Raw genomic sequence first — 26,736 nt, forward strand, 5'->3', positions numbered from 1 at the left:
ATTAAAACTAATATTTACCTTGCGCAATCAATGGCACATTGTAGTCTGCTACAGCTCCTTGTCCTACTTTCTAACTGCCCTGCAACACGGGGCAGATGACTTAGCAGGCGGTGTCAATTTTTCTTTCACCCCCCCTCCTCTTCCATCTCAGACACAAAAGATTTATAAAGGCGTAACGACCCACCGTTAAATAAGGCGGGGGTGGGGTGGGGGGGGGGGTGTGAAGCTCGACCGTAACAGCCAATCTGGTTTCCGGCGACCGTCTGCTTCCTGCGCGACGGAGCCGCGTTTCTTTTGTGTCTCTCCCGCACACGCGTACACGCTCCTGGGCGCTGCAGAATCCAGGCACCTCCTGGAGGGGGTCGTATAGTGACTGAGCTGACCCCCCTCCCCCTCTCTCTCTCTCTCTCTCTCTCTCTCCTCTCTCCTCTCCTCTCTCTCTCTCTCTCTCTCTCTCTCTCTCTCTCTCTCTCTCTCTCTCTCTCTCTCTTCTCTCTCTCTCTCTCTCTCTCTCTCTCTCTCTCTCTCTCTCTCTCTCTCTCTCTCTCTCTCTCTCTCCCCCTCTCTTCTCTCGCTCTCCGATTCTCCCCCAGCTCCTCCCGCGCCCGACCCGGCACCGCCGACCGACTGTTGACAAAAGAAGAAGCCGAGACGGAACGGAGGAGCCCAGATCCGGCCCGGTTTGAAGACAGCCCCCCCACACATCCCGTTTTTTTTACTGGACTTCTTTCTCCCTCCGCGATACCGGGGACGAGCAGGAAGGTGGTGGCGGGGGAGGAGAGCCGGGACTCTGCGGCTTCGACAACACGCCACCGTGAGTCGCAAACTGGCTGCTTTGTGTCCGCGGCGGATTTCATTTTAGCCGAGCCATATGTATGTGGGTCGGGTCATTTCCTCTCCTCCCCACCCTCCCCTGGTGTGATCTGTTATCATATGACGCCCATTTCTGTCTTTCGCCCGGAGCAGATTGTGACAGTTTTTATTGGGTTTGTGTTGTGTGTGTGTGTGTGTGCGCGCGCGTGTGTGTGTGTGTGTGTCCCGTCTCCTCCGCGCTCCGCCGGAAGGTGTGGCCGAGGTGATCCGGTTAATCGATGGTGGTCGGACCGCAGACCTCAGCGTGAAGTGGACGTCCACCGTTTCCTGAAAACACGCGACCACCCGCAGCTATTTACCCCGACAAAGCCAGCGGCCGGCATGAGTCACTCGTTTTGACCCAGCGCGCCGCCGGAGAGAAGAGCGTCCCCCCCCCCCCCCGAGGAGGAGTTAAGCCGGTAATGGTGTGAGCTGAGACAGCCAGTCAGTCTGGATCTGACCGGGGACCCGTCCTTCCCCCGGAGCCTCCGCGGCACCAAGCCGCGGCCGGAGCCCTCCAAGATGGGGAAGTGCGACGGGAGGTGCACGCTGGTGGTGATATGTTCACTGCAGCTGGTAAGAACGCATGTAACGTTAACCCTGCTCCACTCTCTCCTCGCTCCACTCTCTCCTCGCTCCACTCTCTCCTCGCTCCACTCTCTCCTCGCTCCTCTCTCACAATAGGAATATATTCAGCCTAGCGTTTTGCAGAGCCACACGTTGCAACCGGGCCTTTTGTGCAGCCCCCCTCTGCACAGCAACGCTAAAAAAGGCTTTGAGCTGCAGCTGGTGGGCACGCATACCACATTACAGGCCTTAGACAAGGGTGTGTGTATCTTTGAAGAGCGAGAGAGAGAGCAGGGTAGGGGAGCTTTGTGGTATCCGTAGTCCTGAGTCTGTGTTTATATATAGCGCATGTACAGTAATGGAATATATTTACAGTATGAATGTGTATGTCAAGGAGCGGGAGGGCGAAAAAAAACATGTTGGGGTGTATGCTATATTTTGGCATCGCCACATGAGTTTAAAGACTTAAGAGTTGTGGCCGAAGAACAAGAAGACACTGTTCCTCTTGAACTCTGCTCTGCCCATCTGGTCTCCATTCCAGAGTTAAACTTGGCTCTTTGTCGTGTCTCCAAATAGCTCCGTTCTATTCTTCTAAAACGTAATAAGTGAGTAATGTGAAAGTATTTTGGTAAACGTGTGCGATGCAGACAGTGATGCTAGTCTGAAGGCTAGGCAGTGTGGAGGCTATTGTTTGCTGGTCCCGTGGGTTGTGTGGCAGGGGGAATCGGCCCATAGATTCTCATTAGTTTGGGGGAGCTTTTGGTGGGGGGGTTCTCTTTTACAGTCACTGAGCTGGCTGGTGCTCTAGGCAGTTACCATGGAAACAACTGCGGCAGACCTGTGTATGTGTGTCCCTGTCCCTGTGAATGTTTGTGTGTGTGTGTGTGTATGCACGCACGCGTGTGCATGTGTGGCCTTGTTTAATGAGTGTGTCTGTGCAAATATGCACATAGGACTGTTTTTGAATGTTTGTATATGTTTTTTTTTCTTCTTATGAGTGTGACCCCGTCCCCTCTGTCCCCTAGGCGGCAGCGCTCCAGAGACAAGTGTTTGATTTTCTGGGCTATCAGTGGGCACCCATCCTGGCCAACTTCCTTCACATCATGGCCGTCATCTTGGGAATGTTTGGCACTGTGCAGTTTCGCTCCAGATACCTCATCTTTGTGAGTATCCTTTGCTACTAGTTTATGTCACGGCTCCCGCCAGCTGCCACCTTGAGCAGGGGCACCACTAGAAATTCTGGGGGCCCCTGACAAGTCACAGTTGCCCTATCATTCCCCAACCTATCTGCGGGTATATAGCTACAGCCAGGATCATCAAATGGCAGTCTGCAGGTCACATCCAGCCCACTAGCTGTTTTATTTTCTGACCACACCTCATCTAGCTCCTATATTCCAGATCATTCCTTCATTTATACTGAAATACCGTAGCATCAATACAGGGCTCAAGACTAACGGGGTCCTGTCTTCCCGGGGATGACTGAAATGTGGTAGGGACAAACAGAGATCTTCCCCAGGACGCCTCCGGCATGATAGGGATTTCATATATATTTATTTATTTGTTTGTTTGTTTATTTATTTTAAACTATTGCCTAGGAAATTAGAAACTGAACCGAACATTGAATACAATGGAGTATGTCTTCTCATCCTGTTACTATAGATCAGGGGTTGGCAACCTATGACACACGTGTCCACAGTGGCACGCGCAGCAATTCATTAAATTTTAAGGGCGTCCGGGTAGTGTAGTGGTCTATTCCATTGCTTACCCTACAGGGATCGCCGGTTTGAATCCCCATGTTACTTCCAGCTTGGTTGGGCGTCACTATAGAAACAATTGGCCGTGTCAGCGGGTGGGAAGCCGGATGTGGGTATGTGTCCTGGTCGCTGCACTAGTGCCTCCTCTGGTCAGACGGGGCACCTGTTCGGGGGGAAGGGGGAACTGGGGGAAATAGCATGATCCCCCTGGCGAAACTCCTCACTGTCAGGTGAAAAGAAGCAGCTGGCGGCTCCACATGTATCGGAGGAGGCATGTGGTAGTCTGCAGCCCTCGCCGGATTGGCAGAGGGGGTGAAGCAGCGACCAGGACGGCTTGGAAGAGTGAGGTAATTGGTTGGATACAGTTGGGGAGAAAAAAGGGGGGGAACCCCCCCAAAAAAGAAAAATTTTAATATACTAGTTTGATAAAAAACATTTTTAATTAAATTTAGCATAATGGTGAACTAAACAAACAATTCAATTTAAAATGATACTGAAATAATTAATTAGTCGCAAATTTAACCATTGTTTTTGACAGTAAGAGAGCGCACACAATTGACGTCTGTCATCCCCCTCCTCCCCCGCCCTCTGATCTGCCCACGAGCGCAGCATTACAGCGGTAGTGAAAACATAGCATATCTAGGCTAGCTAGCTAGGTTTGCTTCATGTCAAGAACAACTGATGACAGCAGAAGCAATATTGTCTAATATTCACGTTTTTCAGCCGTCTCAGACAAACAAATTCGGATTTCTTTCACGAAAGGACCGAGCTGTGTGCACTTTCTGCTGTGAAAATGTTGTGTCGAACTTCAAATGTAAAATATCATTTTGAAACATGGCCTGAGAAAAACGTCAAAGATAAGGCTGATAAAGCTGAATCGATCAAGAGGGCAGTGGCCCAGTAGGGAAGCAAAAGCAGCGTGTTTACATCCTGATGTGCCGCCAAGAACCAAGCTACAGAGGGCAGCTATAAAGTCGTACGGTGCATTGCTTAACATGGGGAGCCATTCTCCGATGGAGAGTACATAAAGGAGACTTTGCTGGGCAGTTCACAGGTCATGTTTGATGGGTTACCAAACAAAGACACAATCATCAGCGGGATCAGGGAAATGCCTGTTTCTGTGAGAACTGTAGAGAGGCACATTACAGACATGGTGGCAAATGTAAGGCACCACAAACCCGTGCATTGAAAGATGTGTCGGTATTCAGCGCCACTCTTGACGAGAGTGTGGATGTAAACGACGTTCTACATCTAGCAGCGGTTACCAGATATTGCGACGAACAAGGGTTTTGTGTGTGTGTGTGTGTGTGTGTGTGTGTGTGTGTGGATCTTTTGGCATGCAGAATCTAGATGAGGAGACAAGCAGCAGCAGTAAATAAATGGATAAATGCTCATTGTGAAAATGAACTGGCACTTGGGCCTGTGATTTTATTTTTTTCTAAACATTGTGAAGTGACATGGGACGTCCAAAAGGTTGCTGACCACAGCTGTTGCTACTATCCCTGGCTGGCTCCTCGGCGCGAGACCTGAAATGCGCCTGCGGTACTGGTCCATCTATCTCCTGAGTTCAAACAGCGTGCTAGCAGGACCTCGCAAATATGTTGCGCTGGTTAAACAGAGTACGGATCAAGCACCAAGAGGGCAATGCATCGCCTTCATTGAACCCGAGTAGGCCTACAAACCCCGAGTCTAAGGTAAGGAAACATTCAAATGGATGTATTTTTTTTTAATTAGTCATTGGACTGAAAGTCTAGCCAGCTGCTTGTTATTAGCTAGCTAACTTTAGCCAGGCACTCTGATTAATAGCAGATTGGTCGCGGGTGGTGAAGTAATACATCATTAATGAGGAAAATATTAATTACATTCTCTAAAATGTGAGTAGAGCAGAGCTGCGGTCCGCTGCTGCACACACACACACACACACACACAGAGTTAATTTCACTTTCACTCTCACGTTAAGAGAAGCTCTGTGCTGGGAGAGTGAAGATTTCTCTCCTGCCATCTGGTGGTATGCTGGACACACATGTAGGCTAATATTTCAATTTCTTTTAGTGTGACTATTTCTTTATAGGGCTGGTAATAATAATAATAATATGCCATAATGATTCTTGTGAACTCTTTCCACGTGGGAGCCCTTTGACCAAATCAAATCAATTTATTTTCTACTTCTCTACAGAAACAACGAAGCTCTGGCTACGAAGCAAAACTCAAAAGAAATTATCTCCCTGAATGGATCCTTATCATGATGTGCTCAAATGTCCTTGTAAAATTTTGTTTTTGGCTAGCATCTTGAATAAACACAGCTGTTTGAAGGAGAAATTTGTTGATCTTTTCACAGCAGTATGAAATAGATATTAGAGAGGGAATTATAGCCTGTTTTAACCTCCCAACACTAATTCAAAGCAGCTTATAACATAATTAAAACTACTAATTTCAAGGTTTTTTTGCAATCAAAGCAATTATTTAAATAAGAATATGATCATTTATTTCCTAATTAATTGAATAGTGTGTTTTTATGCAAGTAACTGTAGTTTAGATGACAGTAACTAAGTAAAAGGACAACATTTAGATTTTGGGACTGTTTACATTGACTTATTGATGGTTCAAATTATATTTTGGGACGGTGTTGAAACGTTAGTCTGGAGCCCTGCATCAATAAATAAGGTAAAATACTGATCAACGTCCCATCATCAAGGCTTATTGAAGTGTGGTGTAGGCAAACAGTGGCTATCTGAGTGCTTTTTAATAACAGCAAAATAATATCAGTTTAGTCAAAGATATTTATGAGCTGTATTTGACAGGCTGCTATCAGTCACTCCCAGTCCAAACCATTCATTTGCCTTTGTAAGGAAACGACCTGGACAGTACTTTATTTTCACAGTATTTTGCAGAACTTCTATTTACCAATTCTTTATTGTTTTCAATTTTGGAAACAACTAATAGTGACAAACGGGCCGAGCCTAATCTGGCCATGCCACTTTTTCATTTATCTGTGCTTGATTATCCTCCATCTCTTCTGAAGGATATCCTCTCATCCTATAATGATAAACAGAAAAGTTAGGGTATTAGTTTTCAAAATAATTCATGGCTTTAATTATTAAAAAAAAAAGAAAAGGCAGCCTATGATCAACTCGCCTCATTGTGGACTTTCAGGATATTGGCATGATGTCCTCTATTGCATGTAATCCACAAACAGTATGAGTTTTCTCATAGCACACTCTGAAAGAGACATTTTGCTACCTAATGTTTCCGGCCTCAGAAAGCATTACTTGCAGTGTGCGATTTGAATAATGACTGCTATGTTTTTATTGGCCAATCAGCAAGGGTAATGTCTTTAGCTTTAATGCGACCCCTATTGATTTTTGTTTGGGAAAAAAAAGACAGCTCTGAGTGAGATAATTTGCCCCTCTGGGATGATTTAATAGAAACACCAGTATGTCAATGCAGCAGGGGCTTAATAAATTCTTATCCTTCTTATAAAATACACTTTTTCTCTTCAAGAAGATGGGATTGAACTACTCATTAAGGCCGAATCCAGAGTGTGTGCGTGTGTGTGTGTGTGTGTGTGTGTGTGTGTGTGTGTGTGTGTGTGTGTGGTTGTGTGTGTGTGTTTGTTAAGGGGGGCTGGGGTATCGTGGAAATTGCCTGCAAACACTCAATAATCATGAAATAACACAAAACACTTAACGGGTTGTGAATTACAATATACTTTATCCGAATCGATTGGAGAGAATGTCTTGATGCAGAAGTCAAAGAAAATTGTCTCAAAGTCTGAAGAGCTCAGTGTCCATAGTTTTCAGCAGAACAAAGAACTCTTACATGATTAGCCCCTTGGCATTTAAAGAATCAACCTATGGAAAAACTCCTGCATAAAGTAGGGAAAACTAATTCTAGCAAGAGTCAAGAGTTCCGGCGTCTGGGTGGCGTGGTGGTCTATTCCGTTGACTACCAACATAGGGATCACTAGTTCGAATCCTCGTGTTACCTCCGGCTTTATGTGTCCCGGTCGCTGCACTAGTGCCTCCTCTGGTCGGTCGGGGCACCTATTTAGGGGGGAGGGGGAACTGGGGGGAATGGCATGATCCTCCGATGCGCTACGTCCCCCTGGCAAAACTCTTCAATGTCAGGGGAAAAGAAGCAGCTGGTGACTCCACATGCATCGGAGGAGGCATGTGGTAGTCTGCAGCCCTCCCCGGATTGGCAGAGGGGTCTGGAGCAGCGACCGGGGTTGCTTGGAAGAGTGGGGTAATTGGCTGGATACAATTGACCTTTCGCAAAGTACCGCCCCAGAACAGTGCTTGTCCAATCCTACCTTAGCAACGGTTTCTATGTGAAGGAGGTCCGTCAAGCTTTCAAACACATAGCAAAATGCTGAAACGGTGTGCCTATGGGATATGCAAATCGGATACTAGATATCTGAAAAGTTTGGAGGGGGTGTAATTTTCTTTCCCTTCCCGAAACCCAGAACGCAAGAAGCACAATGTCAGCAATAGATTTCGCAGTATAGCAGACCCCATAGCCAGCTTAATCCATCCAAAATCAACAAAAATACCTGTCTGCTCCAAGCTAACCTTGCTACTAGCTATTATTGATAGCTAATGCAGCTAACTTATTATTACTGTTACTTTTACCCACACAATTATTATTACCATTATTAACATATGAACGTATTACTGACTAACAACATAACATTATTAATGTACCTGATGAATGTAACCAGCTTAGTCTGTGTCCAGAGATACCTAATTTAATGATAGCTAATGATAGCTAGCCCACTAACATAACTTTGTTATGCTAGTCACAGGTTAGCCAGGTTCCACCTTTCATTTCAGAGCATAAAGACCTGCGGGGAGGGTCGGCTGGGATGGTCTCTGGCCAGTCTGGCCTCCTCATATCCGGCCTATTTTAAACGTTTCTCCCCCTCTGGTTGGTAGCATTGATTTGATTTTTGCGATGTTCCAGAGTTGGAAAAGGCAGGAGTAAGTATGCAAAAATTTGGAAACATATAAAGGGGCAAGACCATGTAGGGTCTTATGTGATAAGAAGTATCTTGAAGTCTGTTCTATACATTACGGGGAGCCAATGAAAGGATGCGAGAATTTGTGTGATGTGGGATCTAAGATTGGTATTGGTTAGCAGTCTGGCTGCAGCGTTGTGCACGAGTTGCAGGTGAGACAGGGCTGCTTGGCTTAGACAGGAGAAAAGAGCTTTACGGTAGTCAAAGGTGTGAAAAAATTAGGGTCTGGATTAGTAATTCTAGATCCCTGGTTGGTAGCATTGATTTGATTTTTGCGATGTTCCAGAGTTGGAAAAGGCAGGTTTGCACAAGTTTGCTTATGTGTGGGTCAAAATTCAGATTTTGATCAAAGAGTACACCCAGATTTCTTGAGGAGGGATTAACATTGGTGGCCAGAGGTCCAATGCAAGGTTTCACTTCTGAGACAGACTTATGAGGACCAATAAAGAGAACCTCAGTTATGTCTGAATTGAGCTGAAGGAAATTGAGTAGCATCCATTCCTTAATAGCACCCGGGCAGTCATGGAGGGTACCAGTATTACCCATATTATTTGGCTTAACTGATAAATACAGCTGCATGTCCTCAGCATAGCGTGGGTGAGAGATGCAGTTGAACTGGCTAACCAGATTGCCAAGAGGTAACATGTAGATTGAGAAAAGGGTGGGACCAAGGATTGAATCCTGCAGAACTCCAGAGTATAGGGGCAGTTGAGGACACAAAGTTGTCTGTGACAACCTGAAAGTTCCTGTTAGACAGGGTGAGAGCCAACTGAGAGCAGAGCCCGAGATACCAACCAACTAATTTAAATGTTCAACCAAGATAAAGCGATCAGTAGTATCAAAAACAGCAGCTAAGTCAAGCAGGACCAGGATAGAATGTTTGCCATTGTCAGCTTGTATGAGTATTTCATTTGTCACTCTTACTGCTGTTTCTGTACAATGTTGGTGGCGAAAGCTGGATTGAAATTTATTGAAAATATTGTGTCCTGTTCTGACCTATTGTGTCAAGGAGCTGCTGTGCAACGATTTTATTTCAAGACTATTGGAGATGAATGGTAGTTTTGAAATAGGTCTGTAGACCTGTGAATGAGAACATTTACAGACATATGTCTGTAGACATTTGGGTGGGTTGGATCAAGGGCACGGTTTTTTTCTTTTTCTTTTTTTTTTAAAGTAGGTTGGACACTCGCCATCTTAAAATCATCAGTAACACAGCCAGAGGTGAGAGAAAGATTAATAATGGAGAGCAGGTCTACGGTCTAGCCTAGTAGGCAGAACCTCTATAAAGAATTTGGGGGGGTTTACATCTAAAGGACAAGAGGACAGGCACATAGGGGATACAGTGTCAATGAGTGTGTAAAGAGATCGGGGAGAAATCAGACGAGAGTAGGACAGTAAACTGATGAAGCAGGAAATATTAGCAATGTTAAAATTAGAATGAATGATATTGATTTTGTTAACAAAGGAAGAGAAAAAAATGTTCACAGTCTACTGGGCTGGAGGCAGATACAGCAGGATGGCCAGGGTTTACAAGCCAGTCAGTGGCTTTAAACAGGAACTTTGGATTGTGTTTATTGTCACTAATTAGGCCTGCAAAGTAGGCAACTTTCACCTCTTTGATGTTTGGTTGGGCATGGACAGCAGTTCTTTCAGACGGAGGAGATTGGCCCTGAATTTGGATTTCTTCCACCTACGCTCCACTCTTATGACTTCCCTTTTCCCCTGATGAATGTTGTCGTTAATCCAGGGACAAGAATTAGATGATGAAAACGACCTGGTAGTGTAGGGAGCTGAGGTCTGGCACAGAAGCACACGGATCATTGAACCAGGTTACAAGATCATTAACATTGGAGGAGTCGGGGGGGGGGTATTATAGTCAGAGAACCAGGATGAAAAAGTAGCTGCAGAGTTGGTATTGAAGAAGTGAGGCTGTACTGTGTGCTTCTGCGGTTGAGCAGAAGACTGAAGCATGATGTCAAAAACAATGCATTTATAGTCAGGGACAAAATCAAACATGGGAAGAGAGTTCAAGGTCAGAGCGAGGGTGAAAACAAGGTCCATGACCATGGTCATGCACAGAGCTGGACACATGCTGAACAAAGTTAAAAGAGTTGGTAATATTTAAAAAGTTGGTTGCAAGAGAATCTGAGAGGTTGTCAATGTGCAAATTAAGTTGCCAGCCATAATAGCAATCATATTTGAGAACCACCGAAGTTAACAGTTCAGAGAGTTTATTTAAAAAAAGAATTGTTAGGTTTTGGTGGTTGGTGGACAACCAAGCAACATACTGGGATTTCACAATCAATTTTAAAAGAAATTAATTTGAAGCTATTGGAAGTACACCATGTTATCTGATTACAAATAAAGTTATTCTTAAAAACAACTGTAATACCCCCACCACGACCAGTGAGCCTAGGAGGATTGAGGGTCTGGTAATTGGGAAGACAGAGCTCTATTAGAGGTCGGCAGTCACCGGTTTTAAGCCAGGTCTCAATTAAAGTAAGAAATCCAGATTGTGAGATAAAATGAGATTGTTCAGAATAAAAGTCTTGTTTAACAGATCTTATGTTACACAACACAAACATTGCTGGAGTGAAAGGCTTGACTGAGAGTGAACTCTTGATGGAGATCTGAGAAAGGGTGGTTTATATTAAGAGCAGACTGACAGTGTTTGACACGTTTTGGTGGTCTATTGTTAATTATGACAGAGATAGGATGGACTGGGAGAGGACCAGGCTCAGCCAGAGAAACAGAGGGCTGTATCCTGTCAGAGGGAGAGCTGGGGGGGATACATGATAGATTCAGTTTGACGCATGATCTCTGCATGCAGCTAAACATCAGGCTGAAAAAGCTATACAATGGACGAGATTACATGTCAGTCGCTTAACCCCTTCACCATTTGGGTGAATACCGTCTTTTTTGTAAAAGTCCCTCCTATGCCAGAATGAGCCGAAGTTGTTAATGTAACCATGGCCTGTAGCAGTACAGAAATTCATTAACCAGCAGTGCAGACTGAAGAGGTGGCTAAAGTGGTTGGAGCCCTTACCTACAGATGGAATGGGACCAGACAACATACAGTTTTTGCCCAGGCTCTCTAAAGTTAGAGTGAGGGACTCAAAGTCAGACTATAGCTTTAATGATTGCCTTGACATGAGGTGATTGGTTCCAGCGTGGACAATAACAGTATGGATAGTTGGATGGCAATCAAGTATGGCTGGAACGTGTATAGAGATGTCGGAAACTTTACATCCAGAGAAACAGTAAGTTATGCCACCAGGGAGCTTAATGAACCTGGAGATGGAATCGCCAATTACAAGGATTTCAGGTTGACTGTTGAGGTATCCTCCATTGTAGATCATCAGCTTTCGATGATGAAGGTCATTGGTGTCAGCTGCCACACCCGCTGCGGTAGGGACCTTGGTGGAAGTGCAGGAGGGAGAGGGTAGCTGGACAGCTGAAGGGACGGCGGTGTGGAGTTGGTGAGCTCAACTCTTGAACGGTTGTTCTTGTGGATGTAAAGTGGAGAGCACGCTGAGCTGGGTGTTGCAGAACGTTTCCTAGTCGGTGGAGTAGTGCCGTTGCCGACATCAGCCACCGGGATAACTGGCTGGGATATAAAGATATAAGCTCTGTCAATGGAGAGAATGAGTTTTCCAGGGGAAGATGAAAGTCAGGATCAAACAGGGGGATAGAAATCAGTCTCTTTCCCTTTACCACTGAGGACCAACTGCGAGAGAGACCCAGACTGTCAACCAGACCTCCGAGGTCCTCTGGGTCGGACTGGATGGCAGCCCTCTGAGATGGCAGCCCACTGAGATGAGCTTGGCGATGTAGGTCTTTGATCAAAGGGTCTATGGATTGTAGCTCGATTTTAATGCAGGCGAATTCAGTGGCTAACGCCATTATAGTTAGTTTAGCTTAGCCGCCAGGCTAAAGGCGAGCCCAGCTAAGCTGGTAGCCGGTACAGGTAGTCCAAAGCAATCCTGCAAGTCATACAACAGTACAAGTGAGGGGGCAAAGTGTGATCAAGTGCTAAAGTTGGCATAAAAAGTCCGTAAAATTGCTAAAAGCTTAAAATCCTCAATAGTAATAGGGAGCAATATCGTGACTCCCTGGGAAAAGCGTTGGGATGAAGGAAACAAAGGATGTCATTTATATAAAATAAAGCAAAAAGTGGGAGGAATGAAAATGGGAAAAAACTCCAGAGAGCAAATGGTTATATTAAGACTGGGATTAGGACACAGGGTTAAATAAAACAATGCAATTAATAGGGAAACATCTATCAGGACTGTTAATGTGGCTTAGAAGGAGAAATGACTGAACATGTTATCTGTCACTGCCAGAAGTATAACACAGAGAAAAGTTAAAAAAAGAATTAAGGAAATGTGGGGTAGGAATATTGAATCTTGTTTTAATTAAAAAAAGACTGGGTTAATTTAGAGAATTGGATGGCACGGTGGCCCAGTGGTTATCACTGTTGCCTCACAGCAAGAAGGTCCTGGGTTCGAACCCCAGGCTGTCCCAGGTTCTTTCTGTGTGGAGTTTGCATGTTCTCCCCGTGTCTGTGTGGGTTTCTTTCGGGTGCTCCGGTTTCCTCCCACGATCAAAAAGACATGCCTGTTAGGGTTAATACTCCTGTCTGTCCCCCTGACCAAGGCAATGGAAAGAAGAACTGGAGTTGGTCCCCGGGTGCTGCACACTGCTCCTATACAATAGGATGGGTTAAATGCAGAAAACAAATTTCATTGTAACCGAACAACTGTACAATTACAAAATAAAGTGGCTTTCTTTCTTATTCCTTTTTTTTCCCCTCTTTCTCTCAGTTGTATTTGGCCAATTATACCACTCTTCCGAGTCTTCCCAGTTGCTGCTCCACCCTCTCTGCTGATCCAGGGAGGGCTGCAGACTACCACATGCCTTCTCCGATACATGTGGAGTCACCAGCTGCTTCTTTTCACCTGACAGTGAGGAGTTTTGCCAGGGGGACGTAATGCGTAGGAGGATCACGCTATTCAGATTCAGATTCAGACAACTTTATTTATCCCAGAAGGGCAGTTCAGTTTTTACAATGTACCCAGGCCATACACAAACTCACAGACAAGTGGCAATCATCATTATGTCAGACAGTTGACAGATCAGTACATGGGCAAAAGATGCACACTGTCACCCTCGTGTGGCCCTGCATGCAGACTCATACGAGAACCAGGTGAAGGGCAAAAATTCATATAAGTTAAAAGAATAGAATAAATAAATGAAGCATTCTAAGATGCGTTGTAGGTTACATTTCAATACGACAGTCAGTGAACGTACAGGCCCACAAGCCGTGTGAAAAACAAACAAGGTATAAACCAACTACTGTGGTGTAAAACAATTTTAAGCATTCATCTAAAAGGACTACTCTCGGCATTTAACAGCCTGATAGAAGGAACGAAGGACTTAGAGTAGCGATTCGTTTTCCTAGGGGGCGCTTTGTAGCGCCAGCTGGAGGGCATTACAGTGAATTCACTGAATAGGACGTGGTCAGATTGGCTAATAATTCCTTTTGTTTTCTGGGCCACACGTTTCTCCCAGAGGAAGCACAAGTCTCTTTGCTGGACTCCGATTATTTTGGAGCAGACCCTAACGATACTGTTTAGGCTATTCCTGTCCTTCACACTCAACCCCTTAAACCAACAAATAGAGGGAAAGGTTAAAAGACTTTCAATAAATGACTGGTAAAAAGTACATAAGATGGTGTTACAGACGTTAAAGGAGTTAAGCTTCCGCATTAAGTAAATTCCCCCCAGTTCCCCCTCCCCCCTAAACAGGCGCCCCGACTGACCAGAGGAGGCACTAGTGCAGCGACCAGGACACATACCCACATCCGGCCTCCCACCTGCAGACACAGACAATTGTGTCTGTAGGGACACCTGACCAAGCCGGAGGTAACACGGGGATCGAACCGGCGATCCCTGTGTTGGTTAGGCAACAGAATAGACCACCACGCCACCCTGGACGCCCCTCTTTTTTATCATTCCTAATGGAAATGGGGAACTCTGGCCCTCACTCCAGCATAGTAGGTGGCGGTAATGCACTTAAAATACTAGTTGCCACTCGCCATTAAACAAAATTAAGAAGGGCATACATACGTCCCTAACAGCCCCACCCTGCTACATACATGCTGCATTAACTCACACAGCTGAAGCTTTCATTTAGTTCACAGAACTAAGCCAAAGCCGTTGACACTACCCAACAGTAGCTACCTTCCAATAAGTCTTTATGCATGCCCAGTAATCCAGGTAAGCAAATCACAGAAAGTTTTATCAGTTCATCTGGACACGTTTATTGAGAGAAACATTTCATCACTCATCTAAGCGACCTCTTCGGTCTCAACTGACTGCAGGTATCCCCACACTTATAAACAAGAGAGTGGCATAACGACCGAAAACAACAATTGGTTTCATATGCAAATTGCTGTGACCATTAGCTAGAGTTACAATAGCCATGTGTACTACTCACAGAGGATTGGGGAATGGATGCAGTCACAGTATGGGAAGATGGCGACAGATGTACTGTTAAGGCCAGATGTACTCCTTTATGCAAAGTGCAAAAAACTAGGGAAACAAGCTGCAGAGAGGTACCCCAACCCCTACTTCCAACCGAGATAGCCAACTAACCTAGCTAGTCTTCAGTGGCTTGCCGAGCTCGAGGTGGCTTTAAACGCGGAACTCAGTGCATCACTGAAGACCAGAGATGTAGCCAACTGCATGTAAAAAAAACTTTTTACGGTAAAATACTGGCAGCCATGGTTGCCAGAACTTTACAGTAATAACTATGGTAGAACTTTTCCTACTATTACAGTAAAAGGATTGTAGTTGTTTTTACGGTAAAAAAACTGGCAGCTGTGGTTGCCAGAACTTTACCGTAAAAAATACAGTAGAACTTTTTCTACTATTGCGAGACTATATTATTATACTATACTATATATTATTAATTTAGCGAATTCAGGGGGCAGCCAGGAATTGAACCTGGATAGCGCACACCATGGGCGACTGCGCTAACCATTCAACTAAAGGTTCCAACCCATTAGCCAAGGGCTAGCAAGTCAGTCATCCGTGGTCGTTACACTACCCCCCTCCCTCCCTTTGGGGCTTCAGCATATCAGCTCCCTCACGTCTCTGTGCGCACGCACTTCCGATGGCCTCACGGTCTCACCATCCCACTTCTGACACCAATGTAGCGAATTCAGGGTGCAGCCGGGACTTGAACCCGGATAGCCCACACCACAGGCGACTGCACCAACCAGTCAACTAAAGGGTCTGAATCTTTTAGTTGACTGGTTAGCGCCGTTATCAGCACAATGGTTAGTACATTTAACAGTGACAAAATGTATTTTTAACAAAAACATAAATGCAAAAAATTACAGTGTTGGCTGTTATATATATTATGGTATATTTCTGTTGTAAAAACAATGCAAGGGTATTTATCAGTGGAGTAATGTTTTTTTTTTCTTGAGAAAAGAGATGTAAAAATTATTGTTTTGGCTGATATATATATTTACGGTGTCCCCTGAGACAGAAATTGTATTCAACCTATTTAGAGTTTACAGTCCTTTACTGTCATGGTTTGACAGTTTTTCACACTAAACTCAACAGACATTTTTTACAGCGTGCAATACACTGACGCGTGCCCCCACTCAGGATTACCACCGAAAATAAGAAAGGCAAAACAACAACGTGGCAAGCCCTTCAGACCTGCCCAGTGGCTACCTAGTCAGGGTGCTCAAAACTGAAACTCCCAAGTTACTGAAGCAGCTACCAGGTCAAAAGCACAACTAAAAAAACAGCAACAACCACAAATGATCGAACAAAAGACATGCCGGCACATCGTCCCCAGGCCAGGTGCACCTCATTGGGCAATCAGATGTCGCACATCTGGGCAGAGCTGTAGAGGACAGGAGAGGAAAAAGGACAAACAGCATAGGGAACATATACAGACGAGACGTCACACAGACACACACTAGAAAAGCGCTATATAAATGTAATTCTACACACACACACACACACACACACACACACACACACACACATACAAATACACTGACCTGCGGTTGTGTCTGTTCGGCAGTATGCAGTTTGGCTGGTGCTGTGGGTGGGCTGGAACTCCTTCATCATCTGTTTCTACCTGGAAGTAGGACACCTGTCTCAGGTAAGCTGCCATGACGTGTATGCAACTTGTGTGTGTGTGTGTGATACAATCAACTATCTGGACAGTAGTCTTAATTGGACTTTATTTTCCTTGTGTATGTGTGTTGTTTGTGCATGAATTTGTGTGTATATGGGAACTTGTGTATGCACAATTTTGTATGTCAACAGGACAGGGACTTTCTCATGACATTCAACACATCCCTGCATCGTTCTTGGTGGATGGAGCATGGTCCTGGTTGCCTGGTTACCCCGGTGCTAGACTCCCACATTGCCCCTGATGACCACCACGTCATCACCGTCTCCGGTTGTCTCCTAGACTATCAGTACATCGAGGTGTTGAGTTCAGCCTTGCAGGTCCTATTGGCTGTAAGTGGCACGCACACGAACCCACGTGACGTTGGAAAAATGCATGTTTAAACATGCGATGAAAACTGACAGTATTCCTGTTTCTGCTGACAGCTTTTTGGCTTTGTTTATGCCTGCTACGTGAGCAAAGTCTTCCAGGATGACGAGGACAGCTGTGAGTACTTTTGTCTTCATCTAAGGGTTGTTTTGTCTATTTTAGCACCCTGTGTTGGTGATTAGGCTCACTTGTATTTCTTCTGGGAGAGTGCTTTCGTTGGATCAATCTGTCGCCGTGAATGTGAGGGCTGTCTGTGTTATCGTCTCCTCCTGCCTGAGTCATCGTGAGGGATGTGTCTGGAGGACTCCATCTAGGGGTATCTTAACGCTCCATCTGTCAGGAGTATTAGAGATGTCTGCTGGAGTATTCTAGCTGTCACGACTGTCTGTGTGGTTGTCTGTCTGTTATGTTGACTTGAGCCGTCCGTCTGTTTGAGCAGTCTGTCCGCCTGAGGGCTGCGCTCTTACTCAGGCAAAGAAAAAGTAGTTTTCAAGTTGGGTTGTGACATCATGAGCGCAACTTCCTGGAAAGGGAATGGCATGTCATATTGTCTTACGATAGTGTGTGCCATGCACCCCCCCCCCCTTTTGTCCCTAATTGTACTTGGCCCATTACCTTATTTTCCAAGCTGTCCCGGTTGCTTCTCCACCCCATCTGCTGATCCGGGGAGGGCTGCAGACTACCACATGCTCCACATGTGGAGTCGCCACCCGCTTCTTTTCACCTGACAGTGAGGAGTTTCGCTAGGGGGACGTAGCGCGTGGGAGGATCACGCTATTCCCCTCCCTTCCGAACAGGCGCTTCGACTGACCAGTGGAGGTGCAAGTGCAGCAAAGGACACATACTCACATCCGACTTCCCACCCGCAGACAAGGCTAATTGTGTCTGTAGGGACACCCGACCAAGCCAGAGGTAACACGGGAATTCGAACCGGGGATTCCCGTGTTGGCAGGCAACGGAATAGACCGCTATGCTACCTGGACACCCTAGAGTGTGATGTCTTAAATATATACACAAGGCTCAGTGTTTTCGGTTTTTACCAATTTTCACCGAAAAATACCCAGATTTTTGAACTGATTTTCACCAAGATTTTATGTTTCCACGGATCCAAAAGTAGTTCTTGTTCGTGTGAGGTTATGTAACAGTGTCCTCTTGTGGCGAAATTCGGCATGCTGGATGGCTTTGAAAAATAAAAACTGAAAATGCTGAGCCTTGTATATAGTTTTATGTTAGAGCTGCTAGTAACATGTTGGAAAAATAAAGCTGTGAGATTTATTTATTTTTTGTTATCTTAATTACATCTTTAATTAAAACATATTTTTGGAGAAATTCAGTGTGATATATCAGGAGTTACGACAATACTACCGATAACCATATGCCAGCTGACGTCATTAGCACTATAAAGTGGTAGATTTTAGGAATGTGGAGACATTTTATGATCACTCCTTGGAATGAAGCAGGGAAGATGACAAAAGATGTGTTAGTGCCTCCGGAGTTAGAATCATGTCAACGGTTTACAATGTCAGGCGCATATTGAAATACATGACGGTACAATTTGACACCGAAATGGGTTTTGATGTCAAAATAAAGTGTTCTATTGTGGAGGAATAATGTTCTGTCCCCTCTCATCACAGTCGATTTCATCGGTGGCTTTGATTCCTATGGCTACCAGCCCCCTCAGAAATCCTCCCATCTGCAACTGCAGCCTCTCTACACGTATGTCACACATGCATCACATATTTCACACTCTCATGCCTTCCTAAATCAAAGAACAATGTATATTTTAGGAATTTGTATAAAATATTGCCAAAACTACAGAGATTTGTGTCAGTTTGTCACACTTGGTGATTAGAATGGTCTTGATTGTGGTTCCGATGTTAACCATTCTCATTTCACTTCTGAAAGCGTCCTGTCAGAGATCTATAACTTTGATTTTGTTCCGGCCTTTCCCTCTGTGTCCCAGGGCTGGTTAGGTGTTGATGGCGCCCCCTTCAGGCCAAATCCTGACAGTGTCACTGGCAATGGAACCTAGTTGCCCTGACAACACTCACTCTGTGCGTCACAGTCAAAACTGAGGAATGGATGGACCCCGTCAAGAGAAAGATGTGTGTTTGTCTTTGTGTGTGTGTGTGTGTGTGTGTGTGTGTGTGTGTGTGTGTGTGTGTCCAGGAAAGAGAAAGAAAACCCTGAAGAGACTGTATGGAGCCTCAGGGATGAACCAGCATGCCGGTTGATGAGACTGAGAAGGTGGGGAGGGGAGATGATGGGAGGGGAGGGGTGAGCAATCGAGGAAGAAGAAGGAGATCTGAGGACACTTCTGTCAAGTCACCGAGGACACTCTTTACCAAACTGCCAGCTCACCACACTCCCACAAGTGTGTGTGTTTAGTGTGCATGTGTTTGTGAGTGTGTGTGTGTGTGCATGTGTTTGTGAGTGTGTGTGTGTGTGCGTGTGTGTGTGTGTGTGTGTGTGTGTGTGTGTGTGTTTAACTACACAGGACTAGCTGATGTTTAGTGGATGCACCCCGGACTCTAATGTGTGGTGCCTCTACATTTTTGGTGGATGGGGGTGGGGGGGTCACATAATAATGAAGAGGCACAAGCGCCTTCATATCGTCATTTTAGAACGTGGTGATGTCATACTAGAGCAGTCTTACAAATTCCCAGTCCCAAAGCCATCTGTTCCCGCTCTTATTCAGTTTCAACACCGTGGCTCAGCTGTCAAGGTCCAGTGAGCTGCTGGGCGTTTGAGGTGATCCATTATCAGTGAGACATCACTGCTTACATCAAATGGCTCTGTATGAATTGTATCTTGTGTACCATAACAGGTAATAATAAAAGGTGTAAATCCCTGAGAAGAAAATATGAGGATCATACCCACAGACCAGGCTAAAGGTACTATCTGTAATATTTTGGTTTTCCTGAACCATTGTGGCTATTAAATGTCTGTAGTGGTTGTTGAATGGTACTGACGGAAACAAAGTAAACAGTTGCCACCCACTTCTCAGATTTCTGCATAGGAAACCATGGGAGCGAGGCCAGCGGAGGTGTTTTTGTTGTTTGATGCCCTGCCCCCCGACAGACTTGGCTGTCACGTACAGTCAATAAACTATACAGCAATCACTGAACGATATCTACGAAGGGGTGTGAGGAAGATCACAGATGGCTACCTTTCTATTTGAATTTGTCTTGCTTTGCTTTGCTTTACCGTTTATATTCACGTCGCTCAATAATAGAAGTCAGGATTCAAGTAGAATTACTGTAGCACTTTTTAAAGGGTGACTGCTATAGATATGTCAAAATTAGGAGAAAAAACAGACTCTAGATGTCATGCTGTTGAGCATGGATGGAGATGGCTTTGGGATTGGGTGTTAGTGTGTTCATGGGGGGACCAATGGGTATACTGTGCATGTAAATATAACCAGCCGATGATTGTTTTGTTGGTTCCATTTAGTATGGGGGTTGTATTAGGGGGTGGGTGGGGCTGCAACTAGGAGCACACACTTAAATTTTTCTTCTTACCTCCACTCCTGGATATTTTCCTGCTGTACCCTTTTCTGCCCCTAATTTTCCTTATCCTACTGGCTACTAGCTATGTTTCCATCAACTTTTGTGTGAATTTTGGCGATACAAACAGGAGAAGCTAATTAGAAATGCCGGATTTCTGACAAAAATCCTCAATATCTCGAAATTCTTATGCTTGCTTGAGGTGAAAAAGCTCAATAAGACGTGCTGAAAAGCGAAGGAAACTGAATTTTTTTGTAATATCCACACAAAGGAACTGCTGTGATTACAATATTACACCTTTGTCCTTTTCAGCGTTTTTGATCAGAGAGGATGCTGTTTTTTGTTTGTTTTAAAAAAAATCTTTTTCACTTAAAACAAGCTAATGGAAACAGACCGGACTTGCGCGAGCTTTCATATTCGACTTCAGCGAAAAAGTGTGCTTAAAATTTGCTGAGCATGTGGATGGAAACATGGCTACTAACTACATCCTCCCTGCCACCTGTCTCAGTCTGAATGCGCAGATGAGGGGGACTTTAAAAAGGAAAAAAACACGGTATCAGCGGGAAATGTGAAAACATTGGAGTGGTTCTCGGAGAGGGGGGAAGGAGAAACGAGGGGGAAATGAAAAGGAGAGGGGAGGGGGAGTGAAGGATGGGGATGAGGCGATCAACCTCACTGGGTCGTAAGGCGAGGTTTGAAGTAATAAAAAACACTTTCTAAATTTAACACGACTTATATTGTTCTTTATTTGAATCCATATGCAGACACAGACTTAACGATTGGAGAGCGTCTACGCCTATCCTTGACGATATGAGCACTTGTTGTGAGGCACCGTATTTTAACTTTTGGCAGATCTTACAGAAAATCACACGCTGGTATTGCACTACGGCAGGCCGGCATTCCACTTCGTATTGATCCGCATAATAAATCGGGCGCACCTCGCGTGAAGTTACCCCGCCCCCTCCCTCGCACAAAGTTATTTTACGGCGCTTAACTGTTTGCGTTACGTCACCCACAACCCAGATTCGGAGTAAAATCCCACCTCTGACCTGCAGTTTTTAAAGGCACATTTTAAAAAAGACATTTATTTAGGCGTTTGTCGACAGGCCACGCTTCGCTTTTCACACCGTCCATTTACAGTCCAGCGGTCTAAACGGGGCACCAGGGGACACGCCAGCTGACCTTGCGGCCATCGCCGCCGGACTTCCCGTCCCGGTCCCCCCCGAACATTTTGTACCCACCACAGAGCGTTTATTATGGGAGACCTGCCCGATGACCGCCCCTGATCTCCCGCACAGATCAGTGTCGGCGCCAATAGTGTAGAAAGCGTAAGTTAACACTGATGTTTGTCCATATGGATAATTGACAAAAAAAAGAAAGAAGAAAAAGATGTCAATAGTGGCAAAACAAAAAGACAATAAATATATTGGCCCGCACACATAACAAAGGGACGAGCGCTGCCCTCCCCTCCCAGTTGGCGCAATGAACCGCACTCTCACCCTCATTCGTTCCCATCATGCAGCGCTCTCGCCTGCTCCTGTCGAGCCGCCATGTTGTCGGAGTGAAAGCTCGGGAGTCGGAAAGAAACTGGGGCTGATATCCGCGACCATCCACCCTCTCCGCCTGTAAGTAGAGCCGTTTCCCCATCGCCGTGGTCACAGCAAGCGGGCCACTCACGCGTCGGTGCCAATATTTCCGTAACTAGAGCCGAAGTGAGGGCTGTGGGTGTATATTTGAGACAGTATCGCAGACTGCCCTCTCCTGCCTCTTCCTCCCGTTGTGTCGGTCTTCCGCTCCAGACAGCTCGGGCCTTTGTTAGCATCCGCGTCATGGGCAACCGTAAACCTGCGCGTTCGCCAGACGCGAGTCGATTCCCCGGCGTCGCTTAGACGGGGAGTCGGCGTCGTTTAGGGGCTGCCGTGCCTTTTATAATTTCAATGTGTCGAGCCCCGTGTTTTGCCCCTGTCTGACTGGGATCAGCTTGTGTTGGAAGGCCGTGTATTGTCGGTAGACACGGGCAGCGAACCCACCATAACAGCTCCGGGGCTGGCATCAATAAACGTAAACGGCCGCGATGCCAACCGTCACCGACACCCACATATATTTTTTTTAACTTTCATTTGTGGTAGTTTCACGGCAACGGGAGATGGCTCGGGTAAAACGCTGGCTTGTGTAATGCCACTGTTGGGAGTTACCAAACGTTGTAATGCTAGCTCCCAGTCGCCCGGCTGTACTGGCACACCCCTTGTCTGTGGCCGGTATGCAGTGGATTGATCCCTGGCATTGGCTAATGTTTAACCCGGCTCGACACGGATCACTAACGTTCATTTCCGGGTAGAAAACTTGTAACATAACGAGCCGGGGGCGCATCGGTTTGTGGTGGTGGTGGGGGGGGGAAATGGCTGCTATGTGGTGAGGATTTCCGGGTGCATTTGTAACCTGGGTTGGAGCTGTACCCGACAAATGAGTTACATGATACTGTTTCCAGCTGCAAGGCTGGAGGATGGTGGGGATAGACAAAACGGCCATCGCACGATTTGGGGGATTAGCCGGTGGTGACTTATTTGTTTTCTCTTATGGTTCTGACTGTATTCCTCCCCCCTCGGAGTCGCACGAAGGGGGCGTGATCTCCTGTCTGTTGCACGGTGGTTGGAGCAGTGAGAGAGAAAGCTGCATGCGGTTGGTGATGGATAGTGTGAGACTCCGAGGTAATTAGTGTGTATGGCTCATTGTGAAAAAAAGTGCTTGTAATTTTCTCGTCGCCTTCAGGCACATTAATGTGAAACTGCTAATTATAACGACGATTAGAACATTTCGGATAGCGGAAGGTTTTGGCATACAAATTAAATCCCTTGACAAAAACCACTAGTCTGATGTACCCTATACTGACCACCCAACAGATTCCAAATCCTTGGGCGTATCACTGCAACCGTAATTATGATCAAGCCCACTGCCCATTCCCTTGTGGAGATGAGCAGAAGGCAGAGGTTGGCTGTCTTTTAACAGTGAAGTTTGTCCCACTCTGAAAGTTGTCCAGGCAATAGTACTTGATAAATTGTTGTTGCTTTAGGAGCAGGTGGAACACATTTCCCTCAGATGACATATCAGCTCAACATCACATTAGTTGTAATGGATTTTATAGCTGTCTAGGTATCATTGCTGTTGTGTTATAGAGAACATTTTCAAGGGATTTATATGTTGCATTACAGAATCATTAAAATGCCATGTAGTTATTTCAGTTAGGTATAGAATAGTGAAAGTGATAACTATGCACCATAAACTGACATAAATAATAATGAGGTATAACAAGTTGTTTATGTTTTATCTTTGCTGCAGCTGAGCAAGTTGTTTATCTCATTGACCTGTATTGTAGAGGGATTTTATGTTCCTGTTTTCAACGGCTGAGCCAATCCTCCCTGACTGATACATTCTGATCTAGAGTAAGCAACAGCTTTCATGGCTACCTGCTCCTTTTAAGTTCGAGTCTGCTTTGTATGTTTCCCCAACTCAGGTTTTTCTCATGTACAACTGATTTGGGTCTAGCCATATTTACATTCAGCTTTTGATTGTCTTAACTATCGGTTGAACTGAAGGGGGAAAAAGCAGTTTCCATAAACCGAGCATACCGTCTTTATCTGAAGTTAAATAGAAGCAAAATAATCATAACTATTATTGTATGAAACAAAATTTGAAATAAAAAACAGCACAGACGAGATAAAGATTTGCTCAGTGTTTTTGTTTTTGCATTCTAAACTATGGTCCTAATTCGGGATGGGCAGCATGATCCAGAAAGGACCCGTGTGGTTGCAGGTCTTTGTTCCAACCAAGCAGTTAAACACCTGATTCTATTAGTCAATCAATAGTCTTGTTCCAACCAAGCAGTTACACACCTGATTCTATTAGTCAACCAATAGTCTTTGCTAAGGACCTTGATTTGTAGACATGGTGTGTAACTGCTTGGTTGGAACAAAGCTCAGCACCCACACTGGCCCTTTCTGGATCATGTTGCCCATCCCTGACTGGCCCATCGCTGATCTAAAATGATGGGGATATATAAAGCCCATCTATTTGCATAAGAATAGGCCTACGTGTTCCTTAGATTTCCTATCAGTTTAGGAGTGATGCATTGAAGTGATTTAATAAAATATTAGAAGACCCTGGACTCAATGATAGATTATTTGGCATGGGGGAAGAAATGGTTCAGACAACTTCTTTCTTCAATTCTCATGTTTTATCTGGCTAAATCTGAGTCTGGTGTCCTAAGGGTCCAAACATTACTTGTTTAACCTCTTGTCATGTTTTGAGATGTAATACTTGTGAACTTTTCTTCATATTGACCCAGTTTTACCTTCCTTTTGTGTGTTCCAAATAAACTTTTCTTGTCAGGCTGTGGTGGAATGAGCAGTGTGTGTGTGTTGAAGAGGAAAGCAGTGCTCTGGCAGGATTCGTTCAGCCCCCACCTCAGAACTACATCTCCCAGCATGCCTGTGGTGCTGAGTAGTGGAGGACATGGCCCTCCAACTGGGCAGACCCCTCAGGCCCCACCCTCAAGCCAGCAGGTAAGCCCACTACCATCATTAACACTCACCATTTATTCATTAGACATGCCAGTACATTTCCACAAAGTGTATGGATGAGTTGGCTTTTGTGCCCTGGCTGGGTTTTTAGACGTTTTATGCCAGCATACTCTAACAAGGCGCCCTTTAAAGAAAACATTTTGCAAATGAAAAGCATTCATTGTGTAGCCTATGTGCATGCTTTACTGATTCAAAAATTAATCCTCATCATAGTGACAAGTCTCCAAGTGTGCAAAATCTGGTAGTTTGTGTTATGTTTACCATTAGATCCAGCCTAATGTGTGTGTGTGTGTCTTTTAAGGGTGTGGCGGGTGCAGGGCGCTCCCAGGATGATGCCATGGTGGACTACTTCTTCCAGCGGCAGCACGGTGAACAGCCTGGCAAACACCGCTGGCCGGCTGGAGACAACATCCATGACAGCCAGGTTTGTGTGTGTTTCATAGACTGCAGTGGTACTTGTATAGAAGCCAGGCTATGTCATTGCTTTCCTGAAATCTTACATTCAGATTAAGGTCACTGGGTTTGCTTTTTATCTTCACAAGACAAGTTTGCATCTTCCTTTTTTTTTTCTTCCCCAATCCCAAAGTCCAGATAGCTAGAGATGAGGTTTTACTCCTTTGACCACAGAAAGTTGAATCAGTTCGTCTGGACACAACGTTTATTGAAATGTTTCATCACTCATCTAAGTGACCTCTTCAGTCTCAACTGACTGCAGGTATCCCCAGCCTTATAAACAATACAGTGGCATAACAACCGAAAACAACGATCGGTTTCATATGCAAATTGCCGTGACCATTAACTAGAGTTACAATAGCAATGTGTACGATTCAGAGGATTGGGGAATAGTTGCAATCACAGCATTGTAAGATGGTGAAAGATGTACTCATTAGGGCCCCCCTCTGTTCAGGGATAGCCGTTCCCTCTGCACATAGATGGCCTCTTGGACATCCCTTTCAAACCAGCGTTCCTCCCTATCAAGGATGTGCACATCCTCATCCTTGACAGAGTGGCCACTGGCCTATAGATGGGCGTAGACTATGGAGTCCTGGCCTGACATATTAGCTCTTCTGTGTTGTGCTATCCTCATGGCCACTGTCTGTTAGGTTTCCCCAATGTACAAGTCACAGCAATTGTCCTGGCACTTAACAGCGTACACTATATTGCTTTATTTGTGCCGAGGGACCCGATCCTTGGGATGGACCAAGGGTGGGATCGTTTGGTAATTTCATACGGACAACCTTTTAAATTACAAAACAACCCCACCCTTAGCAATAGGACCACCCTTAACACTGACCAAGTGTGTCTGCTCCTGAAGCTGTGTCTTCAGTCCACATACTTCACATACAGGGGACATACTATAGGCAGAAGCGTGGGTGTGCTATAGGTTCCCCAGTATCACCTATAGTGGCCAACTTGCATATAGAGGACATGGAAAAGAGGGCTCTGATGTCCTATCCAGGGACACCACCTAGCCATTGGTTCAGATTTGTGGATGACATCTGGGTTAAAATTAAATCTCAGGACGTACCACATTTCACCAACCACATTAACTCTGTGGACATCCATATCAAGTTCACTGGGGAGGATGTGAAAAATGACAGGTTAGCCTTCTTAGACTGTGAAATTGCAATTGGTGATGGGGGAAATTTGATTGTTGATGTTTATGGTAAACCAACACATACTGATCGGTACTTAAGGTTTGACTCTCATCATCCACTGGAGCACAAACTAGGAGTCATCAGGATGCTGTACCACCGACTTGACAGCGTCGAAGGGGAGAACTCCCACATTAAACAGACCTGCCATTCCCTGCCATTGAAACTCTAGTCTAGTTAATGGTCATGACAATTTGCACATGAAACCGATCGTTGTTT

General features: G+C 45.2%; 2 protein-coding genes across 4 annotated transcripts in view; both read left to right on the forward strand.

Annotated features, from left to right (window-relative positions):
• Window positions 1-572: 572 nt before the first annotated feature.
• On the forward strand, window positions 573-20,911 carry nkain1 (sodium/potassium transporting ATPase interacting 1). The gene is made up of 7 exons (XM_056298109.1): window positions 573-1,428; window positions 2,445-2,582; window positions 16,297-16,377; window positions 16,545-16,742; window positions 16,836-16,896; window positions 18,414-18,495; window positions 18,743-20,911. Exons 1-7 carry the CDS (start codon window positions 1,375-1,377, stop codon window positions 18,750-18,752), a joined length of 624 nt encoding a protein of 207 aa, XP_056154084.1. The 5' UTR covers window positions 573-1,374; the 3' UTR covers window positions 18,753-20,911.
• An 898-nt stretch (window positions 20,912-21,809) lies between these two features.
• Window positions 21,810-26,736, forward strand: part of pum1 (pumilio RNA-binding family member 1) — a 32,724-nt gene continuing 27,797 nt past the window's right edge. For 2 of the 3 annotated variants that reach the window (XM_056297828.1, XM_056297830.1), the window contains exons 1-3: window positions 22,800-22,993; window positions 24,672-24,844; window positions 25,164-25,286. In XM_056297828.1, coding sequence (XP_056153803.1) covers window positions 22,960-22,993; window positions 24,672-24,844; window positions 25,164-25,286 — 330 coding nt within the window. In that variant the 5' untranslated portion in view covers window positions 22,800-22,959. Of the gene's footprint in view, window positions 21,911-22,799; window positions 22,994-24,671; window positions 24,845-25,163; window positions 25,287-26,736 lie in introns of those variants that run through there. The other variant, XM_056297829.1, reaches the window with a different exon arrangement.

This window comes from Lampris incognitus, chromosome 18 (genome assembly GCF_029633865.1).
Source record: "Lampris incognitus isolate fLamInc1 chromosome 18, fLamInc1.hap2, whole genome shotgun sequence".
NCBI classification, from domain to species: Eukaryota; Metazoa; Chordata; class Actinopteri; order Lampriformes; family Lampridae; genus Lampris; species Lampris incognitus.

Excerpts from the sequence above, each read along its gene's own strand:
- nkain1 (XM_056298109.1), top strand. The coding sequence starts at position 1,375 with ATGGGGAAGTGCGACGGGAGGTGCACGCTGGTGGTGATATGTTCACTG. Across the intron at positions 2,583-16,296 it reads GCTCCAGATACCTCATCTTT|TATGCAGTTTGGCTGGTGCT; the intron begins GTGAGTATCCTT and ends TCTGTTCGGCAG. Across the intron at positions 16,743-16,835 it reads CCTTGCAGGTCCTATTGGCT|CTTTTTGGCTTTGTTTATGC; the intron begins GTAAGTGGCACG and ends TTCTGCTGACAG.